This window comes from Mus pahari, chromosome 5 (genome assembly GCF_900095145.1).
Source record: "Mus pahari chromosome 5, PAHARI_EIJ_v1.1, whole genome shotgun sequence".
NCBI lineage: Eukaryota > Metazoa > Chordata > Mammalia > Rodentia > Muridae > Mus > Mus pahari.
In genome coordinates, this window is record NC_034594.1 from 6,144,876 (window position 1) to 6,163,553 (window position 18,678).

Consider the following 18,678-nt stretch of genomic DNA (forward strand, 5'->3'; position numbering starts at 1 on the left):
GGAACTCACTTGGTAGACCAGGCTGGCCTCGAACTCAGAAATCCGCCTGCCTCTGCCTCCCGAGTGCTGGGATTAAAGGCCTGCGCCACCAGGCCCGGCCAGTAATTTTTGAATTTCAGTAATGTGTACTGCTTTAATAAACCTCTGATTTTGGTCTAAATGACATCAACAATTGATAACATTTTGTGACTATATTTAGATATATTCTGACAGTTGTAGAAACTAAAATTTCTTTTTTTCCCTGTAGGGGAGACTCCCAGTCAGTATTAATGGAGTCGTGGTGTGTGCCAGACAGTGTAGTATTGTAGAGGTAGTTGACATCTGTGTACTGCATCTGTATGTTAAGTGTTTACATACATTACCTTCTGTTGACTTACAAGCAGCCCTATGAGGTAGTTAGATTATTCATGGATTTATGGGTAAAAACAATTCAAAACAAAAATCAAAAGACAGGTTCAGTCTGAACATATAAAAGGGATTGAAGCTCTGCTCTCTTCCTCCTGAGGTCTTTTTCATTTTTGTTTGTGTGGAGGAAGATGAACCTTTAAGAAACACGTTTCCGTTGGTTAGCCAACAGTTTGCACCTCTCCTCATTTGTTTTCCTTTAATCTGCGTTTTGTGTTTTTCACTGATTGGGGTTGGGTATACAGCTGTTTCTTAGATAAATGGTTCTGACTTTATCAAAATGCTGGGGTGTTTTTTATTTAGTAGTATAATGAAATCCAGGAAGTACGTAATTATAAACTCCCAGGATGTTTTCTCTCTGCAACTTGTGAAATTAACATATGTGTGTATGGAAATGCACAAGTCTTCTGGTACAGTAGAAGCAGTGTCGTTAGCTCTTGTGTAATTATTCCTTGAACTGAGATTGGATTTTAGGTTTCCATGGAGAGCTTTGTATGTTATAGGGAAATGTTTTCATCTTGAAATTTCTAATGTAAATGTTTTTATGAGCTTATGAACTTTTTTATATAATTTTTTTATTTGTGTTTGGTTTTTCTTTTCTTTTTTTTAAATACTATTTATTTTTTATTTATTTATATGTGTACACTGTAGCTGTCTTCAGACACACCAGAAGAGGGCATTGGATCCCCATTATGGTTGGTTGTAAACCACCATGTGGTTGCTGGGTATTGAACTCAGGACCTCTGGAAGAGCAGTCAGTGCTCTTAAACACTGAGCCATCTCTCCAGCCCCTCTTATATACTTTCTTATATACCCATGCCTAAATTACTCATCTTTTTCTGGATCATAGTTATTTTCCTTTTTTAAAAATTTAGTCTGGATTCATTCTTTCTGTTTTTGTTTTTGTTTTTGTTTTTCAGTGCCAGGCTAATATTAGACTCAGGGCTTTACCAGTCAGCTCCACCTCTAGATTTTTTCATTAGTTTAATTTGGGAGATTTCATTATATTCCGAGCAAGAGTTGAAGCCTTTTCCTTCTGACTAGGGTGTGAGTCAGTGGTAGAGCTCTGGCCAAGTATGTCTCAAACCTTGGACTCTGGGTTTGAATCCTAGTTTCCTGTATCTTACTGAACTTAAGCTTTTCTTCACCTAGAACTTGCTTTGTCCCGGGTTGTTCTTGAAATTAAGAGATCTGCTTGCCTCAGTCTCCTGGGATTAAAGGTGTGTACCACCATGCCTGGAGCTAAATTCAGATGGGTGAGATCTTGCCCCAAAGTCCCACTTTCTTAATCTGTTATCTCCTAGAACATAGGATTCAGCTCCATTCTACTTCTTGGTGTGCCTTTAATTCTTGAGCCATATATTTTGTATTTTTCCTTTCTCAGCTGGTTTCTTTTTATTAAAATGCTCTTCATAAGATTGAACTTTAACCACCCAACACAATTTACACCAGGCTCTTTTGAGACTTCCTTTTTCAAAGCAACCAATCTAAATCTCTTTACCTTAGCCTTAGGCAGGCTCTTTAGATAAGGACAAAAAGCAGCCACATTCTTCACTAATATACCACAAAAACAGTCTCTAGGACACATACTGACATTCTTCTCCAGGTAGGCCAGGTTTGCACAGTTCAAATTACTCTCAGCAACAAAGTCTTCGAAATTTCTACTCTGATGGCTCATAAGTCCCACTTAAGCATTCCGTTCCTTTCCAAACCCAAAGTCCCAAAATCCACATTCTTCCAAACAAAAGCATGGGTCAGGCCGATCTCAGCAATACCCCAGTCCCTGGTACCAACTTCTGTCTTCATTAGGGTTTTACTGCTGTGAAAAGACACCATGACCAAGGCAACTCTTCTAAGGACAGCATTAAATTGGGGCTGGCTTACAGGTTCAGAGGTTCAGTCCATTATCATCAAGGCAGGAACATGGTAGCATCCAGGCAGGCATGGCGCAGGAGGAGCTGAGAGTTCTACTTCTTCATCTGGAGGTGCTAGTAGAATTCTGACTTCCAGGCAGCCCACACCTACTCCAACAGGGCCACACCTTCTAATAGTGCCATTCCCTGGGCTGAGCATATGCAAACCATCACAGTATCTCAACAAAGAAGTAATACTTCTGTCTGCTTAAGATAGAGATAGAGATCAGGTTTAAATATATTAGTTCTATCTATCTATCTATCTATCTATCTATCTATCTATCTATCTATCGATCTATCTCTCTACCCATCCTTTAGATTCAAACTGTGAGACCTGTCTGTAAATGACTGTTTTGCCCAGAATAATCATTATTGTTCTGATTCTCCTATACCAGATGCCTGTAGCACTGTACCCCACCACCCCCTTTCCATAGCCCAGCTTCTAATGTCTCAGGACATTACCAGATGCCCATAGAGAGAGGACTTTCTCCTGACTTAGAATCCTTTCCTTGAGGTACGGCTGAGAGCCGGAGAGTTGGGTTGTGCTTCAGGTCAGACAGAGAGGTTCTGAAGTCACCGTGAAGAACTGGGGATATATATGTGAACCTGCTTTGTCTTTTATCTGTGGAATTCATAACCCTCCTGAAATAGTCCAATTTATTAGTCTCTAGTCCTACTTCTTGATTGTTCTCCTATTCCTATAAGTTCCCATTCATTTCTACTTTGGGAGGCCAAGGTTTATAAAATGTAATAAGGGCATAGAAGGGAACTCTTTCCAGCAGTCCATCATATACTTGGGCAGGGAATACATAAAGGCAAATGCACTAATAGCCCTGAGCTCTGTTATCTATTTTATTACAATTTGTAGTTAAAGAACAACAATTTGGCCTATTGTCTTAAAATTTGGTCAGACAGAAGAACCTATTAATTAAAGGATGTTAAATTACTATTCAATTTCTTATTCTTAGTTTATATTTTGCAATTGGGATTTCGTGGCATCTCCAAGTTCTAATTTCTAAGTCATTCTCACTGAGGACAGCACCACTCTCTGGGGTTGTCTGGGAAACTTTGTGAGTCTTTGTATAATGTGTAACAAATAAAAAGAGACATATACATTCTTTACTTCACTGATTTGATCATCTTAATTAAAATTCTTTTTAATCGTCTGCCTTGTGTAAGGAATCTCTAGGGAGCACGATGCAGAGTAGCTAATACGCATGAGTGTGTTCATTATTCACGGGGGTGCTCCAGCAGTGGGTGCTCCAGCAGTGGGTGCTCCAGCAGTGGGTACTTAGGACAGTGGGTTCTTGCAACACTGGGTACTTACAGGACTGATTACTTATAGCAGTGGGTGCTTATGACAATGGGGCAAAGCCTTGCCCTGGTCCATAGACTTTTCCTTGCTTTGCCATAGTAGGCATCAGGCCCTATTTAGTTTCAGCTTTTCTCTGTACGTTTGGATGGTTTCCTGTTAGTGATTTTAAAGATAGAAGTTAAAAGCTGTTGGTTGTGGCTTTTTCTGTCCCCTGTCCTCTCCGGAACTCTGTGTGGTTTTTGTTCTCTTATAAAGACCTTAGTTTTCAGTATTTACATGGTATTTTTGTTAAGAATTTATGATGATATGTTTTCTCATCTTTCCCCTAGACAGTGATTGCCTCTAGATTTTTGTTGTTATCGTTGTTGATTTTTTTTTTATTTTAAACAGATTGCACTGAATATTTTTTGTTATAAAGAGCTCTTCTTAATTAAAATCAAATGTGCAGGCTGGAGTTCACTGGGATATACCTCATCTTCTGTCCTGCTCTAGGACAGACAGAATAATCTTGTCAGTAGATAAACTAGGTATCAACTATTTTGAGCTGAGCAATTATTAGCAGTTCATGGGGTGATAGAATATTCTGACCACTGAACACCTTAAGCTGGGTTCCTAGGTCCCATGAATAATTGAAATTTCCTACCCATCTGCTTCAGGATGGGAAAAGGAAGACCAATTTAGGATTCTTGGTTGCCAGAGAACCCAGCAAGAGTCCTAAAGTCATTCAGTCATTCATTGGGCAGCACTTTAAATAATTTAAATACCATTATTGGCCTTGGTATGTCAGATTACCTTTGTGTTAGATTTAGCACAGAATGTACTCATCTCGCGCTTACTATATGAGAACTTTTTCTGCTACAGTTTTCAACCAGTGGCTATTACCAGCATGCTAAGTTGTGGGAACGGGGTATGTGGAAGGCTCCTGTCATAATATTGTGATACTTTATCTCTGTAGAAATTTGGAAACCTCCATTTTTTTCTTGACATTTGTCTGTTGTCAAATGACTTTTGGAGTGTCTACTTGCCATTCTACCTAAGTTCTGTCTCAGCAGTGTACAGATTTTATCCTGTATAAATGGTGAATTTGAATTACATTTTTAAGTTTAGCAATTTAAGTAACAGGTAGAAAGGATGAATGCAGAGGCGTTTCAGTTAGCTTTTAGGGTTTTTTAACAAAGGTACAGTACACTTGTGTGACTCCTTGTGCTGAGTAGTTTCTGTCAACTTGACAGAAGAGTCACCTGGGAAGAGAGGCCCTCAACTGAGAAATTGGCTGCACCAGGTTGTCCCATAGGCAAATCCATAGAGCAGTTTTTAATGTTTGGTGTGGAAGGGCCCAGACCTCTGTGGGTAGTGCCACCGCCCCTGCCACCCCACCCGCCGACCAGGTTGTCCCAAGCCATGGAGAGCACACTAAGAAGTAGGGTTCTTCCATGGCCTCTGCTCTAGTTTCTGCCTGGAGTTCCTGTCCTGACTTCTCTTATGACGGATCGCAACCTGTGAAGGAATTAAAACCTTTCCTCTCCTGGTTTTCAGTAAGAGTTTCAACACAGCAGCAAGGCTCAAAATACAAGTTCCTTTTGTATCACTGTGACAGAACACCCGTAAGGGAGAAAGGGCTGACTTTAGCTCAGGTTTCAGTGTGTTAGTCGTGTTCTTGGACAGAACACCCCACTGTGTGTGGAGAAGGTGGCGGAGTCTACTCACATGAGCAGAGAGTGCCTCATCCTGGGGCAGCTCTCACAGCCATGATGCTGCCCTCTTTCAGGATGTGCCTTCCTCCCTCCTTACATCTCTGGACTCTATCAGGTCTGCAGCCTCGTTCTAAATATAGCCACATTGACAAGGACGACTGACCGCAACAATATCCATATCTTCTTAAAACACAAATCAGACCGGTGATTCTGCATTAGGTCTTCACTGTTTCCTATTCTATGAAAAATGCAAAATCCTTGCCTGCCCCACAGGCCCCTCTGACATTCGCCCATCGTCTCCCTGTGTTTGCTTGGTCTCCCTTCCCACAGCTCTGGTGAGTCTGCCTTGAGCATCTTGCAGGTTCTGTCAGCTCTGCTCTATATATTCGTTTTCTTTTCCCTCTCTGTATTTTCTTTCCAAGATTCATTTATTCCTTGAGTCACATTTTGGGTCAGTTTTGGGAAGTCTTTCCTGATTGGTTCTCCCTGGAACCATGTTGCCAGCTCAACATTTATGATTAATATTACTTATTGATAAGTATTTGTTTGCTTATCTGGCTTCATTTCTTGTAGAGACCATACTTTATTTGATCTACTAACAGGCTTCAGAGATGAAATTCAGTCGTATCAAATCTTAACTCTGCATGTGAGGCAAATTGTTGCTAAATCTAAGATAATTGCTGTCTCTCTCCTTTTTCTCCTAGGACTGGGCTAATGCCAATGTCACCGTACAGATTGAGAACACCGTACTGTATGGCTACTATAGTAAGTATCAGTCAGCTTCATTTTTCTATTCTGGTTGCCAATCAAATGTAAAGTAGAACTACATGCACACTCTTAATCGATTATGAAATTATAGTTTGCACGCCAGGAATAAATAATATGCAACTGTCCTTAGTATTGTAAAACATTTAAAACCTACTTGGCCTTCGTTTCACATGTAACACTTCTTGAGGGGGTTTCGAGTTACGGTAAGTCTATGTGTTAAGTTCCCACACTGGCGCACTGTAGTAGATTCTTGTGTTTGTAGCCCTCCTGTGCTAATGCACATTGACAGGAGTTGCCTGTACCCTGGGACTCCAGCACAAGCTCTCTTCTACTCTGCAGAACTGCATTAACACCGGGGGCATGACGGCCTTCTTTCTGTCACTTCTTCCTCTCGTTCCAGTAGTAGATAGTGAAAGGCTGATAGAGCCATCTACGTGCTTCCTTCATGTGATCTGCCCCGCGAGTGAGGCCTGCATAAAAGATATAAATGCATACTTAGGAAAGAGATGGCATTTCTTGCAAACCAGTAAATCAAGATGTTGACTGAGTTTAATAGGACATTATATTGGGAAGTGAAAAAAATAGAGAAACTTTTAATTTAGATTTTTTTCTACATTTATGTGTGTGTGTGTGTGCTTGTGTTTAGGAGCTTGTGAGTGTGACAGTGTGCCCGTCAGGTCAGAGGCGGCGTGTGGGAGGTGGTTTACTCTCCTCATGGTATTGAACTCTGGCTGACAGTTGGGGCCAAGTCTTGCCTCAAGGGAATGGTTTATTTTATATATATGAATGCTCTATCTGCATGTCAGAAGAGGGCATCAGATCCCAGTACAGATGCTTGTGAGCCGCCATGTGGTTGCTGGGAATTGAACTCAGGACCCCAGAAGAGCAGACAGTGCTCTTAACCACCAAGCCTTCTCTCCAGCTCCAAGGGAATGATGTTTTAGAAGAGGCTTATTGAACTTTAATTCAGCAGTTTGGGTTCTAAGCTATTTCTTTTCTCCTGATCCATAAGAACCATGAATTCCTTTGATTTAATTAGGTTTTAGAAGATTTTTAGAGTATTGTTGTAGAATTTATTTTTTGTTTATTGTTATTTTTTGAAGCTTAAGGAACACTTTATTAGCGGTTAGAAGGAAAACAGCACAGGTTAGGAGAGTCCTAGGAGCTACCAGGGCAGAGGAGGAAAATGCCAAATGATTTGCAACACGCTATTTTAAATGAGACAAATTCACTCTTCTTTTGGTTTTTCGAGACAGAGTTTCTCTGTATAGCGCTGTCTGTCCTAGTACTCACTCTGTAGACCAGGCTGGCCTCAAACTCAGCAATCCGCCTGCCTCTGCCTCCCGAGTGCTGGGATTAAAGGCGTGCGCCACCACGCCCAGTCGTGCTTAGTCTTAATTAAACTATTTTTTATTAATATTAAGTAGTATTACTGGACACTGTAGATTGTTTTTAATCTTTTTTGTTGTTGGTAGCACATCAGATACCACCGTGATCAGGAAGTTTATGAACATCCAGCTGTGGAATTGTCCAGTGCCAGGGTGTCATAGGTGGGGAAGTAGGAGAAAAGAATTACCCTTGTCCCACATCGTCCTCCAAACACAGCAGCAGCATTTCTTGAAAGTCTGCCAAGAGCAGTGTTATCTTCTTGAAAGGGAGTCACGAGCTGCAGTGTGATCACTCATGGGCTCCTGTACTTTGCTGCCTCCATTCCCTTTGTAGGGGCCAGGACACTGTTTTTATTCATTACCCCTGTTAGTCCTCCTGGTGTATAAACGCATCTGTTGTTAGGCACTGTGGACTCTTCTGCTTGTTCTCACGGTACCACTGCACCGTGCTGTAGATAAAGACATTGGTGTTGGCGATCATCCTGTTAGTGTGTGGCAATGCCCAAGAGATGCGTACAACCCTAGCTGAGCTGTTTGCTGTAAGGGAGCTAACCACTTTCTAGTCAGTGGGTCTGGGAGGATGACCTATGAGAATAATTAGTAGTATTAAAGCTCTAGGGCAAATGCAAGATCATCTGGGACCTTTAACTTAAAACTGTTCCAGAGATATTCTGAGTTAGAGGGTGTGATAGGCAGCTTAGTAATCGATTAGGAAAAAGAAATGATTCTGATTGTGGTTTTCGCACTCAGATTGAGGAACCATGTTTGGGTGCATATGTTTAGAGAGCTTTTGAGACTACAAACAGTAATACTGAGCTGCGGAGATCTGCCTTACCAGTCTTGGAGAGTTTGCTTTCAACACAAAACAATCCACTTGCAAATCATTTGGCAGCCATTTTTTCCTAGACTATAAGATTAATATATGCTCAAATGCCTAATTAGTGAGAATTTAGTTTGTGAACATATTTGATTTCTTTTTTTTTGTTTGTTGTGTTTTTGTTTTTTTATGGTTTTAGAGTTGTATTGTAGAAAGACAGGGAGAAAGAGAGAAGGTAGAAAGAGAGAGAAAGGCCGGCCATGGCCATGTGTAGAGAGGGGGGAAGAGAGAGAGAAAAGGAGGGCTAGAGATGAGAGTAAGGAAGGCGAGAGCTTAAAGCCATGTTTGATTTCAAAGAGCTGCTGTTACACGGTTTTGTCCTGGGCTCGTCGGGTTTTGTGTAGATGCCAGTTTAGGGGTAGGTCTGACGTTATTTCCCATGGAAGCAATGGGCAAAGCCCTCATTAAATTAGTTTCATTTGTTTTCCTCAGTGAAATGTTAAGGAGTACTAATCGCCTTCAAATTTCTGATAGGAATTTATACCTTCACTACCTTTTTTTTTTGTTTTTTTTTTGTTTGTTTGTTTTTTCGAGACAGGGTTTCTCTGTGTAACCTTGGCTGTCCTGGAACTCACTCTGTAGACCAGGCTGGCCTTGAACTCAGAAATCCGCCTGCCTCTGCCTCCTGAGTGCTGGGATTAAAGGCATGAGCCACCACGCCTGGCTACCTTCACTACCTTTTAATTTAACATTTTATTAGAGTCCACTGGTCCACTTATACTATGAGTGGCCCTCTTACTGAGCTTGATTTTTGGCTAGTATTTCATATTCATGTCGCAAATATTTACCCACTGAAAAATCTAGTCTTGTGTTCAGTACTGTGCATTGGAACATATTGGTTAATATCACCACTTTTAAAAAACCTTTATGTATGTTGAAGTTGTAAATCTCAGTGATTGTAGCAAGTAGATCTAATTATTCCCAAATCCTGGTTTTATTGTTAGAGTTAAGAGTTGTACTTTTGATAACATATTACCAATGTAAATAAATTTTTATTAAAAAATTATATTAAATGTAAATGATGCAACTACTCTATCAACATAGATTGGCATAGAGGATTTTTGAAAAAAGAGACCCTTCTAACTAATTTACTCTGTGATGGGTTGCTTCTTCTGTTCAGTGGCACCAATAATAGCTTGGAAAATATATTCTCAGACATTGGAAAAAGATGCTATACAAATAGTAATTATAACAGTTGGGATAAATGTATTAGTTTCAGACAAGATGAACTTTAAAACAAGTATTATCTGAAACAACAATGAGCTTTTCATAATGGTTAAAGGGCTAGTATACTAAAAGATTTATTATTATTATTATTATTATTATTATTATTATTATTATTAATGTTAGGACTATAATTATATAATATGCCCTAACCTATAAAAGTATCAAATATTTAAAATAAGTGAAAGATAGAATCCTGGCAACCTTTGGTTATAAAATGAACTTGGATTTGATTCATAGGGGAAAACCTTTAGTACATTGAACTTCATGTGTATTAATTGCCCACAGAACACAGGAGACAAACAGTAATGATTGACTGGTTGTGGGGGTCTGCACCTTTAATCCAGTCTGTTTGGAAGACTGAGATAGGTGGATTACCTGAACCCATGAGTTTAAAACACTGGTTTGGATTGCATAGAGAATCTAATAAAGGAAAAAATAATTGCCAGACAGGAAGAGCAGAGTTGTGTATTGTATGATAGAGAGTGTATGTTGGTCTTATAGTTTTTATTCAACATTTAAAAACAAACTCATGAACTAGAAATCAGAAAAGTATTTAAATAGGCATTCTTGCCAGTGCAGATATATGAGTGGCTAATAAATACATAAAAGTGCCAGCATTATTAATCACTGGAGAAATATAGATTATATTTCTAAAGAGATATACTGCCTCAGCTAGAATGGCTGCTTAGCCGAGGCCGACTACTGAAATACAGCTGACTTGGTGGCTTGCATAAGCAAGTTTCTCACGAGGGCCTTCACCCTGACTCTCAGACAGCAAATTCTCACTTTTCCTCTTAGCAGAGTTTGTATACTGTTTCTTCTTGCTTTTTTTGGGGGGGAGGGGGGAGCTGGGAGGTGGGTCAGGGCACCAGTCCCATCATACGCCCCACTTTATGCCATCATCTAAACCTGCTTACTTCCCAAATGCCCCACCTTGAAATACTAGCAGGGTTTCAACTTTTATTTGCCCCATATTGTTCTGCCACACAAAGCATATTAATTCTGCCCTGTAATTCCCCAAGGTCATAGACTCTAAAGATCAATGTCCAGAGAGACTCATTTCAGTAAAACATAAATTAGATAAGATTGAACTTTTCTGTGTAACTCATCTTGAGGCAAAGTCTGAGCCGTGGAAGCAGATAAATGATCTTCTTGTACAAACACACATAATATTGGCCACATTCTCACTCAGAAAGGAAGAAGGCCAGAAGAGGAGGAGCTAGAATATGTGCAGGACATCAGAGCAAACACCACTGGGTCTTGGGGCTTCAGCGTTGCTGATGCTCTTGGCTTGATGCCGTATGGACTGCTGGGTAGTGGTCCTTCCTGCGGGATGCTCTAGGATGGTAGTTCTATTTCTCCAGTCCTGCTGAGAGGACTTTGGACAGTTGCCATGTGGATTCCAACACAGAAACTTGGGCAGTGCTCCCCCCTCTGCACTTGAACTCTTGGATGCAGCCTTGCTAGCCTCTGGCTGGCCTGTGGGGTCATTATTCTCTTGTCTTCAGGGGTCCCACACTTTCTCAGCAGACAACCTATAGGTGCTAATGAGTTGTCTACCTTAAAGCCATTCTGCTTCCATCCCCTTCACTTCAACTTGAAGATGCTTCTGCTGGGTGGCCGATTATGTTCATTGTTTATAAGTACTCATCAAAACCGATTTTGAATTTGGGGAGCACTAGCTGGTCAAGTCTATAGAAGTTTATAATACATATATTGCCAAATATACAGTCTTCAAATGCTGCCACCGAGAGTGTAAAATGCTACATTGCTTTGGAAATCAGTCTGTAATTTTCTCAGAAAGGTTCATCTGTGATGTGACCCAGGAGTTTCTACAGTGGTACTTTCTCAGATGCACCAGTATATAAACAATGACATGGAGACATTTAGTAGAGTTTCAAGCTTAGGCCTTTTACTTGGGCAGTCTCCTGGCTACTCCAGACTTAACCTGACTATCCGGCTACATCCTGACACATGGCTAGCTCTATACCTTTCTCTGCTCCTCTTCGGTCTGTCTCTCTGAATCTTATGCTTCTGCTTTCTTCTCTCAGCATCCTCTCTACCCAAAAGTTCCACCTTCCATTTCCTGCTCCAGCTAGTGGCCATCAGATCTTTATTACAACCAATCAGTAGGTAGGTAACATCTGACACAGTTTTAGATTGCCTTTAGGCAGGTGAGGAAGGATGAATATTTACGAAAGGGAAAACCCCACTGATAGGCCATGGAAATGATAGTATCAACATCCCGCCAACATAAAGCTCTCTGCTCATACAGAATTAACAGTTGAAAATACAGAGACACACTACCATGCAAAGTAAAATAAAAGAGTATCCCAACAAGTTTCACTTCTAGAATCTACCTGACAGAAACAAACAGTGCCCACGCAAAGCCACATGTGTTTATAGTAGCCTCAGGCTATGAATCTGAAAGCCCAAAAGGTGGTAAATGCTTAAATAAAATGCATGCTGATAGAGTGGACTGTATATTGAGAAATCTAGCTTAGAGATCAGCGAGACCCCAGAACTGAACTATACCTGCCCAGATGTTCACTTGCCTATTGTGTCATAGTAAATTACTTGTTGAAGTTACAGAAAAGTATTGGTGAACAGTCAACTGTAGTTGCTAAGTAGCTTGAAATTTGAGAGCACTCATCCTGGGTGGCATTAGTTTAGAGTATGACATCTACCAGGGGACCCTTAGGTCTCTGACATGTGCTCTCCTAGGAGCACAGCATCCTGGCGTGTTCCCCTCTCCTTTGCTTGTTGACCATGAAGTGTGCAGATTGCTTTACCGTGCCCCCTTTCACTACCATCTGGCAGCTGCCCCAGGAGCTCACACAATTGCTCCACCTTCTTCGACTGACTTCTCCAAACTGTGACCCAAATTACCCTTTTAGGTATTCACAGTAACATGAAGCTTAACAATGTAACTCTTGTTTTTATCATTTTATGTGATTTTCTACAATTGGAAACTTACTTTAATTTTAATTAGCAGATCTCTCTCTCTCTCTCTCTCTCTCTCTCTCTCTCTCTCTCACACACACACACACACACACACACACACACACAAGTGAGCCTAAGTTCTGAAGACTAAGACTAAAGCTTACCAATTGGAATGTAGTTCTTTGACTTGTATGAAATATGGCCTTTAGAGTAACCAGTTTGTAGTATTGGTCGCTGTGTTTCTGCCTCCTACTGTTTCAGCTAATGTTTGCATAGCTTTGAAGCAAATGTTCTGGACATTGCTAGACAATTAGGAATAGTACCAGAAATACCTATTTTGTTTTGGTTATTTTATTTAATCAATTATTTTTATTAAAAATGACCTTGTACTCTGAACTGCTGGGGAAGCCATAACTCCTCCCCCTGAGGCTCTGCTGGGGAAGCCGTAGCTCCTCCCCCTGCTCGCCCTTGCTTGTTGACCAGCCACCAGAGTTTTGTACAACAGCCCTTCTGTAGGCTATGAGACAGCATGGAAGCTGGAGTCTCAGAGAAAGAAGGATTGTGTGGTCAAGACAGAAGACAGTCTTGCTGTAATCTCAGAGTGGCATTCTGTTCTTTGGTGATGTGCTCCTCATAAGATGACTAGTATGTCCCGAGAGTTGAGAAGTTGTATCTTTTCTTTACTCCAGTCTAACCTCATGAGATTAGGGTTCTACATTTTGATGTAAGTATATATTCTCCTCCCATGGGGGCTGAGCCATCCAGGGGGGTTATTTATAACTGAACACATCGTATCTGGAGCCTTTTCTGTATTTGAAGAAGTTCATGCCCTTTTAGGGGTTGTGTAACTCTCTTAAAAATAATGCACACTGTGAAGGTTAATTATTATTACAAACTTTGCGTGTCTTACAAATTTGGTAAAAAACGGTGTCATTTTAAACTGTACTTTGCTGGCTTTGCTCTTCTCGTTTAGAAGTCTTCAGTCAACTCGCATCAGTACAGGCCTGTGACTTTCCCTTTATTTGATTTTTGTCAGGCTTACATATAAGGACTCAGGTAGCTTTATAAATGAATTGAGAAATCTCTTTTAGAGAATGCCACAGGCCACCTCCTATAGGTTACTAATTACCAAGGGAACAAGATGGTTTACCCTGCAGTTCCTTAGTGAGTAGTCCACCATGGGCGGTACGCTTTCAAGTAGTTCATTATGCAACTTTTTCTAACCACTGTGTGCTGGGTGGGAGTGCCTGCTGCAGAGGGTGAGGCAGTGCTCACACTCGCTCAGAGCTGGAATTGGAGGCTGGCCTGGGCTGCTGGGTGGTGCTGTGAGGGTCCGAAGTTCATTTCTTCTCTGGTCTTCACCCTCGGCACTTAGTCTCTGACGATCATAACACATCCAAATGGTGCTGAGCTATTTTAGGGCGCCGTGTATCAGTTTCAAGCAGGAAGCAGGTCAGAGGGGAAGGTGGAAATACAGGAGAAGTTGAAAGGAAGATGGGTGTTGGGTGTGCAGCTCTCAGACTTGACCCCAGGTTTCCTCATCGGGATAAAAGAAATTGAAAAACTTTTCTTATTCCCAGAGAACAGTATCTTTATACTTTCACCCTCCAAAACTAAAATTTGTGAAATGACTAATTATTCTCAGTGGTAAAGACTGACTTTGGCAGGCCAGGCAAGCACCATACCACTGAGCTAAATCCCTGTTGCCTTTTTACTTCAATTTTGAGACAGGCTACCAGTAACTTGTCTAAGGTGGCCTTGAACTTGCTTTATAATCCAAGGGGTGCTCAAATTTATGATCTTGGTACTTCAGCCTCCGCATTAGCTGGGATTGCAGGTGTGTGCCACAGAAACCTATCCCTTCCCTTTACCAGAGTGCTTTGAGTTAAAGGTTAATAATACACAGAAAAATGCTCTTGAATTTTAATATCTCAGAAGCCTACTGTATTTAAGTTCATTTCACATGCACTTAGAAGGTAGACTGTTTGCTTTTTGTGTAACTACAAAAAACTGTAGGGGGATTAGCATGTGATCTTTGCCAGTAGCTCTCTGTTTAGTTGTTTTGCTAGTTTGTTCATTCATATATATACATATATATATGAATTGTGTATGTATATTATGATATATATTAAGATGTTCACTTGCATGTGAAATATATATATATATATATATATATATATATATATATATAAAATTTTTTAAAAATGGGAAGTTTATGAGTCTGATCTGTGTCAATTTCTGTGCATAGTGGGCCGGCCTACCTAAAACCTACTTACTGTAATTTACCAATGGTAGTCTGTAATGGAAACACAAGTACATTATAAAGATGTCAGGATTCAGAGTTTTCTGACTGGGAGGTAAGGACGACTTCCTCTGATGGTAAGTGTGAGTCTGGAACACATCTTTGAAAGAGATAGTTTCACGACAGTAGCAGATGAAATACTTGAGTTTCTGTTTATAGATATAGAAGACTAACTGGGTGATAGAAATGACCCAGTCATAAATGTTAATTTAGTTCTACTTTGTAGCTCAGCATTTATGGGCCAAAGTCAGAAATCTTGCTGGGCACCAAGGAAAATAATGAGATGGAGAAGATAGTTTAGCTGGGCTGTCCGGGCACTAGCCTTTTGGGATGGTGTGTGGTGTGATTTGTGTGGCGACTGCCTGGAGACTGCTGAGTCTCCACAGTTTTCTATTTCTTGCTGCCTGGGGAAGTGTTCACTGTTGGGAAGTCTCTTTTGTTGAGTTTTTTCTCTTCATCAGTCACTACCGTAGACAGTTTTTGGCCTTCTATGAAACTCGTTTGGCTAGTTTGGAGAATTTCTTTGCAGTCACTCTCATAGTGCGTGCGTATACTGTTTTTGTCGGGGGCTTGTTTTACTCAGTGTAACTTCTGAGAACTGCGTTTATGTCTTGCCTGTCTTATTGTTGCATGTCTTTCGTGTTAATGTACACTGTGTATCCAGCTGCTGGTGGACAATTGGTCTTTTCGGTTGTTTTGAGTCATTGCAGGTAACTTAGCTTGCTCTGTTGGAGCTTATTGTTGGGATCCTTGACATTTTCCTGATGATTATGATAATAGGCCTCTTTAAATGTGCTTTTGTTCACTGTATATGTTCTGTATATAGCAGAGTATTTGTTTAAGGTTTTGCTCTGATTTTTAACTTTTGAAAGTGGCATGCCTAATTTTTAGATGAAGATGTGTATTTATTGATATACAAGGCGCTTTATAATATAGCATGAAGCCAGAGAAATGGATTTCAGGGCAGTGGCTACAGTGGGACAGCATGATTTGCTGCAGAGTTTGCCTGATGCCTGGTTAAATAAAGAGTCCGACAACAGCCTGCAGCAGTTACCGACCCTGTTTTATAAATGAGATCATGTGTTGCCATGGTTAGGAGCATGTTTAAATATTTTGTAACTCATGTGCAGCCAACTACTTCTTCCTGACAATCATCATTCTACCCTTTGTCTTTATGTGTTTTACTTAATTTTTTCCTGTTAGTTTAATTATATAGTTTTTATTTCTTTGTGACTGGTATATTTCACTTACTGCAGTGCTTTTAGAATTTATCCATATTATAGCGTATGCTAGGATTTCTCTTTTATGTTTGAATAATAGTCCACTTAACATATAGGCTATATTGTACTTCACTGTTTGTCATTGAACCCTGGTTTTATCTGTATTTTCACTATTATAAATAATGCAGCTTTGAAAACGGGGAGTGTAGAAATGACTCAGACACCATTTTTAATTCTTTTAGATGCATATGCAGAAGTATAATCATCCACTTATATAGCAGTCATATCTTCCAGTGTTTGAGTAAGATCCTACTGCTTGCCATGGCGGCTGTACCATTTCACATTCCTGCAGGAGCACACAGGTTTCTGTGTCCTTGCCAACCTGTTATTTCTCCTGCACAGTAGTCATTCTGGTGTGTGTGAGCTGGTTGTATTGCTCGCTTGTATGGAGGAATCTGATATCTGCTCCTTCATAACTGGCTTATGATGATGACATATCTGCTACTATCTTTCCAGATTTATATACATACGTATATACATATATATGTGTGTATATATGTATATATGCACACATATATACATATATATAAATATATGCAAGAAAATATGTATGCATAGATTTCAAAAAACAGGTTTCCTGGGTTTTTTAAGTCTCTCAAATTTACTTCCACTGCTTTCTTTAATTCATGAATGTATTGGATCTTTGCTCCCAGGTTAAGCTTTGTATTGAATTAAGTATTTCACTATGTAAAAATATCTCAAATCTAACATTATCTTATAGCAGAATAATAATTCCTGCCAAATAACTTTGAGTATCTTTTTACTAACTTATTGCTATTCTAAACTTTTTTTCACCTTGTTTGATTTAAGACCAGTGTGTTAATTCTGTGTGTTTTATATTTAGCAAAGGGAATTCATTTCTGTAAAAATTACTATATCTTTTTTTGCTGGCTCTTCAAGTTGCCAGAGTGGCTGGTAAATGCTGGCTGGAATGAGTGCAGAGCTAATTGAACTGAGAGAGTGCGCAGGTTTGTATACTGTGTACACAATGAGAACCGGATGTTAGCTTCCACAGGACCTTGTTACGCATTGCCTGAAGCTTAACTCCAATCTTGTTGATTCCTTGGAATGGAAAAACCAAAGGCTGTTTGAATGCCACACGTATGCGGTTAGGAATATAGGATGTCCATGTAGTAAGTTTGATCAGGCTTTTGTTGTTCCTCCCCACAGCTCTGTATTCTGTTATTCTGTTCTGTGTGTTCTTCTGGATCCCGTTTGTCTACTTCTACTACGAAGAGAAGGATGAGGATGACACCAGTAAATGCACCGTGAGTCACCTTATGATGAGCTCTTCCCGGCTCACAGGATTGTGTCCTTAGTTTTCAATGAGTGCCATGCATGACTCCTCTTGACCGTATTCTAGTGCTTGCTTAGACCCGGAGGCCTTGGCTGGCTCAGGAAAAACTAGTTAACCTCTGTGCCTCAGCCCGACTCTAAAGTAGAAGTGAGAGCATCTACCTTACACTGGATGTGAGAATCAGGTGAATTAACATATGTAAAGTGTTTGGAATGGTGCTGCCTGGCATGACAGATGTTGTCTATGTTTTTAAAATATGCACACAAGCTAGGTGGGGTGGTGCACACCTGTAATCCCAGCACTTGGGAGATGGAGGTAGGATATTACCAAGTTGAATACGGGTAGGGCTACATAGTAATTTATATGTGTGTATATACTTCTGTTTACATATGTAGCAAAACATGTGAACATATAAGTATTTATATAGTTGTTATGTATTTATATTTTATGGACATAAGAATATAAGTACATGCATGAGAATATTACTTATTCTTAGCCAGGCATAGTGTCATATACCTTTAATTCCAGTATTCAGGAGACAGAGGCAGAAGCAGAGGTCGACAGATATCTCTGAGTTTGAGATTAGTCTGGTCTACAGAGTGAGTTCCAGGACAACCAGGGCTATACAGAGAAACCCTGTCTTGAAAAAAAAATAAAAACAAACAAAACAAAAAGAATATTCTTATGACTGTTTTCAGTGTTTGGATTAGGGATAGATAGGTGCTAAGTGTTGTGTGTTTGGGGAATATTGTTCCTTTTTGACAGCCCCACCCACTGACTAATTATGCACTCAGCGTGGTGGTGCTTTTCAAGGGTTTTGATCATTCCAGATACTTGCAGAGGCACCTACAATGCGAATACTGAGTATAGTTTTAAATTTTAAGGCTTTTCTGTTCAACAGTTGAAACTGCATTCTTGACCTGAAATGTATATTCGATATGAAAGAGTATTATTATGCTGTCACAATACCGTTTTATGTAAAGGCTTGCTAAGAGATACATTTCCCCCCTGGTCTCTAGCAAATTAAAACGGCGCTCAAGTACACTTTGGGATTTGTTGTGATCTGCGCACTGCTGCTTCTCGTTGGGTAAGTCTTGATATTTCAGTGTGCCAATGGAAACAAGAATTATTTGAGTAATGGGAACAGAAGGGTCATTCAGAAAAATTTAGACAAGGAAAATAAACAAAAGGGGGGAAAAAACCAAAGAAGTGGCTTTTTATGTCCCCACTGTGTGGAGCCACAGTGAGCACTGGTCTTCCTCTAGGCAC

General features: G+C 40.2%; 1 protein-coding gene across 2 annotated transcripts in view; it reads left to right on the forward strand.

The window, feature by feature from the left end:
• The window catches only part of Lmbrd1 (LMBR1 domain containing 1), a 79,339-nt gene that overhangs the window by 7,841 nt on the left and 52,820 nt on the right, over positions 1–18,678 (forward strand). For both annotated transcript variants that reach the window (XM_029538661.1, XM_021197756.2), the window contains exons 3-5: positions 6,032–6,092; positions 17,283–17,380; positions 18,429–18,496. In XM_029538661.1, coding sequence (XP_029394521.1) covers positions 6,032–6,092; positions 17,283–17,380; positions 18,429–18,496 — 227 coding nt within the window. The remainder of the gene's footprint in view (positions 1–6,031; positions 6,093–17,282; positions 17,381–18,428; positions 18,497–18,678) is intronic.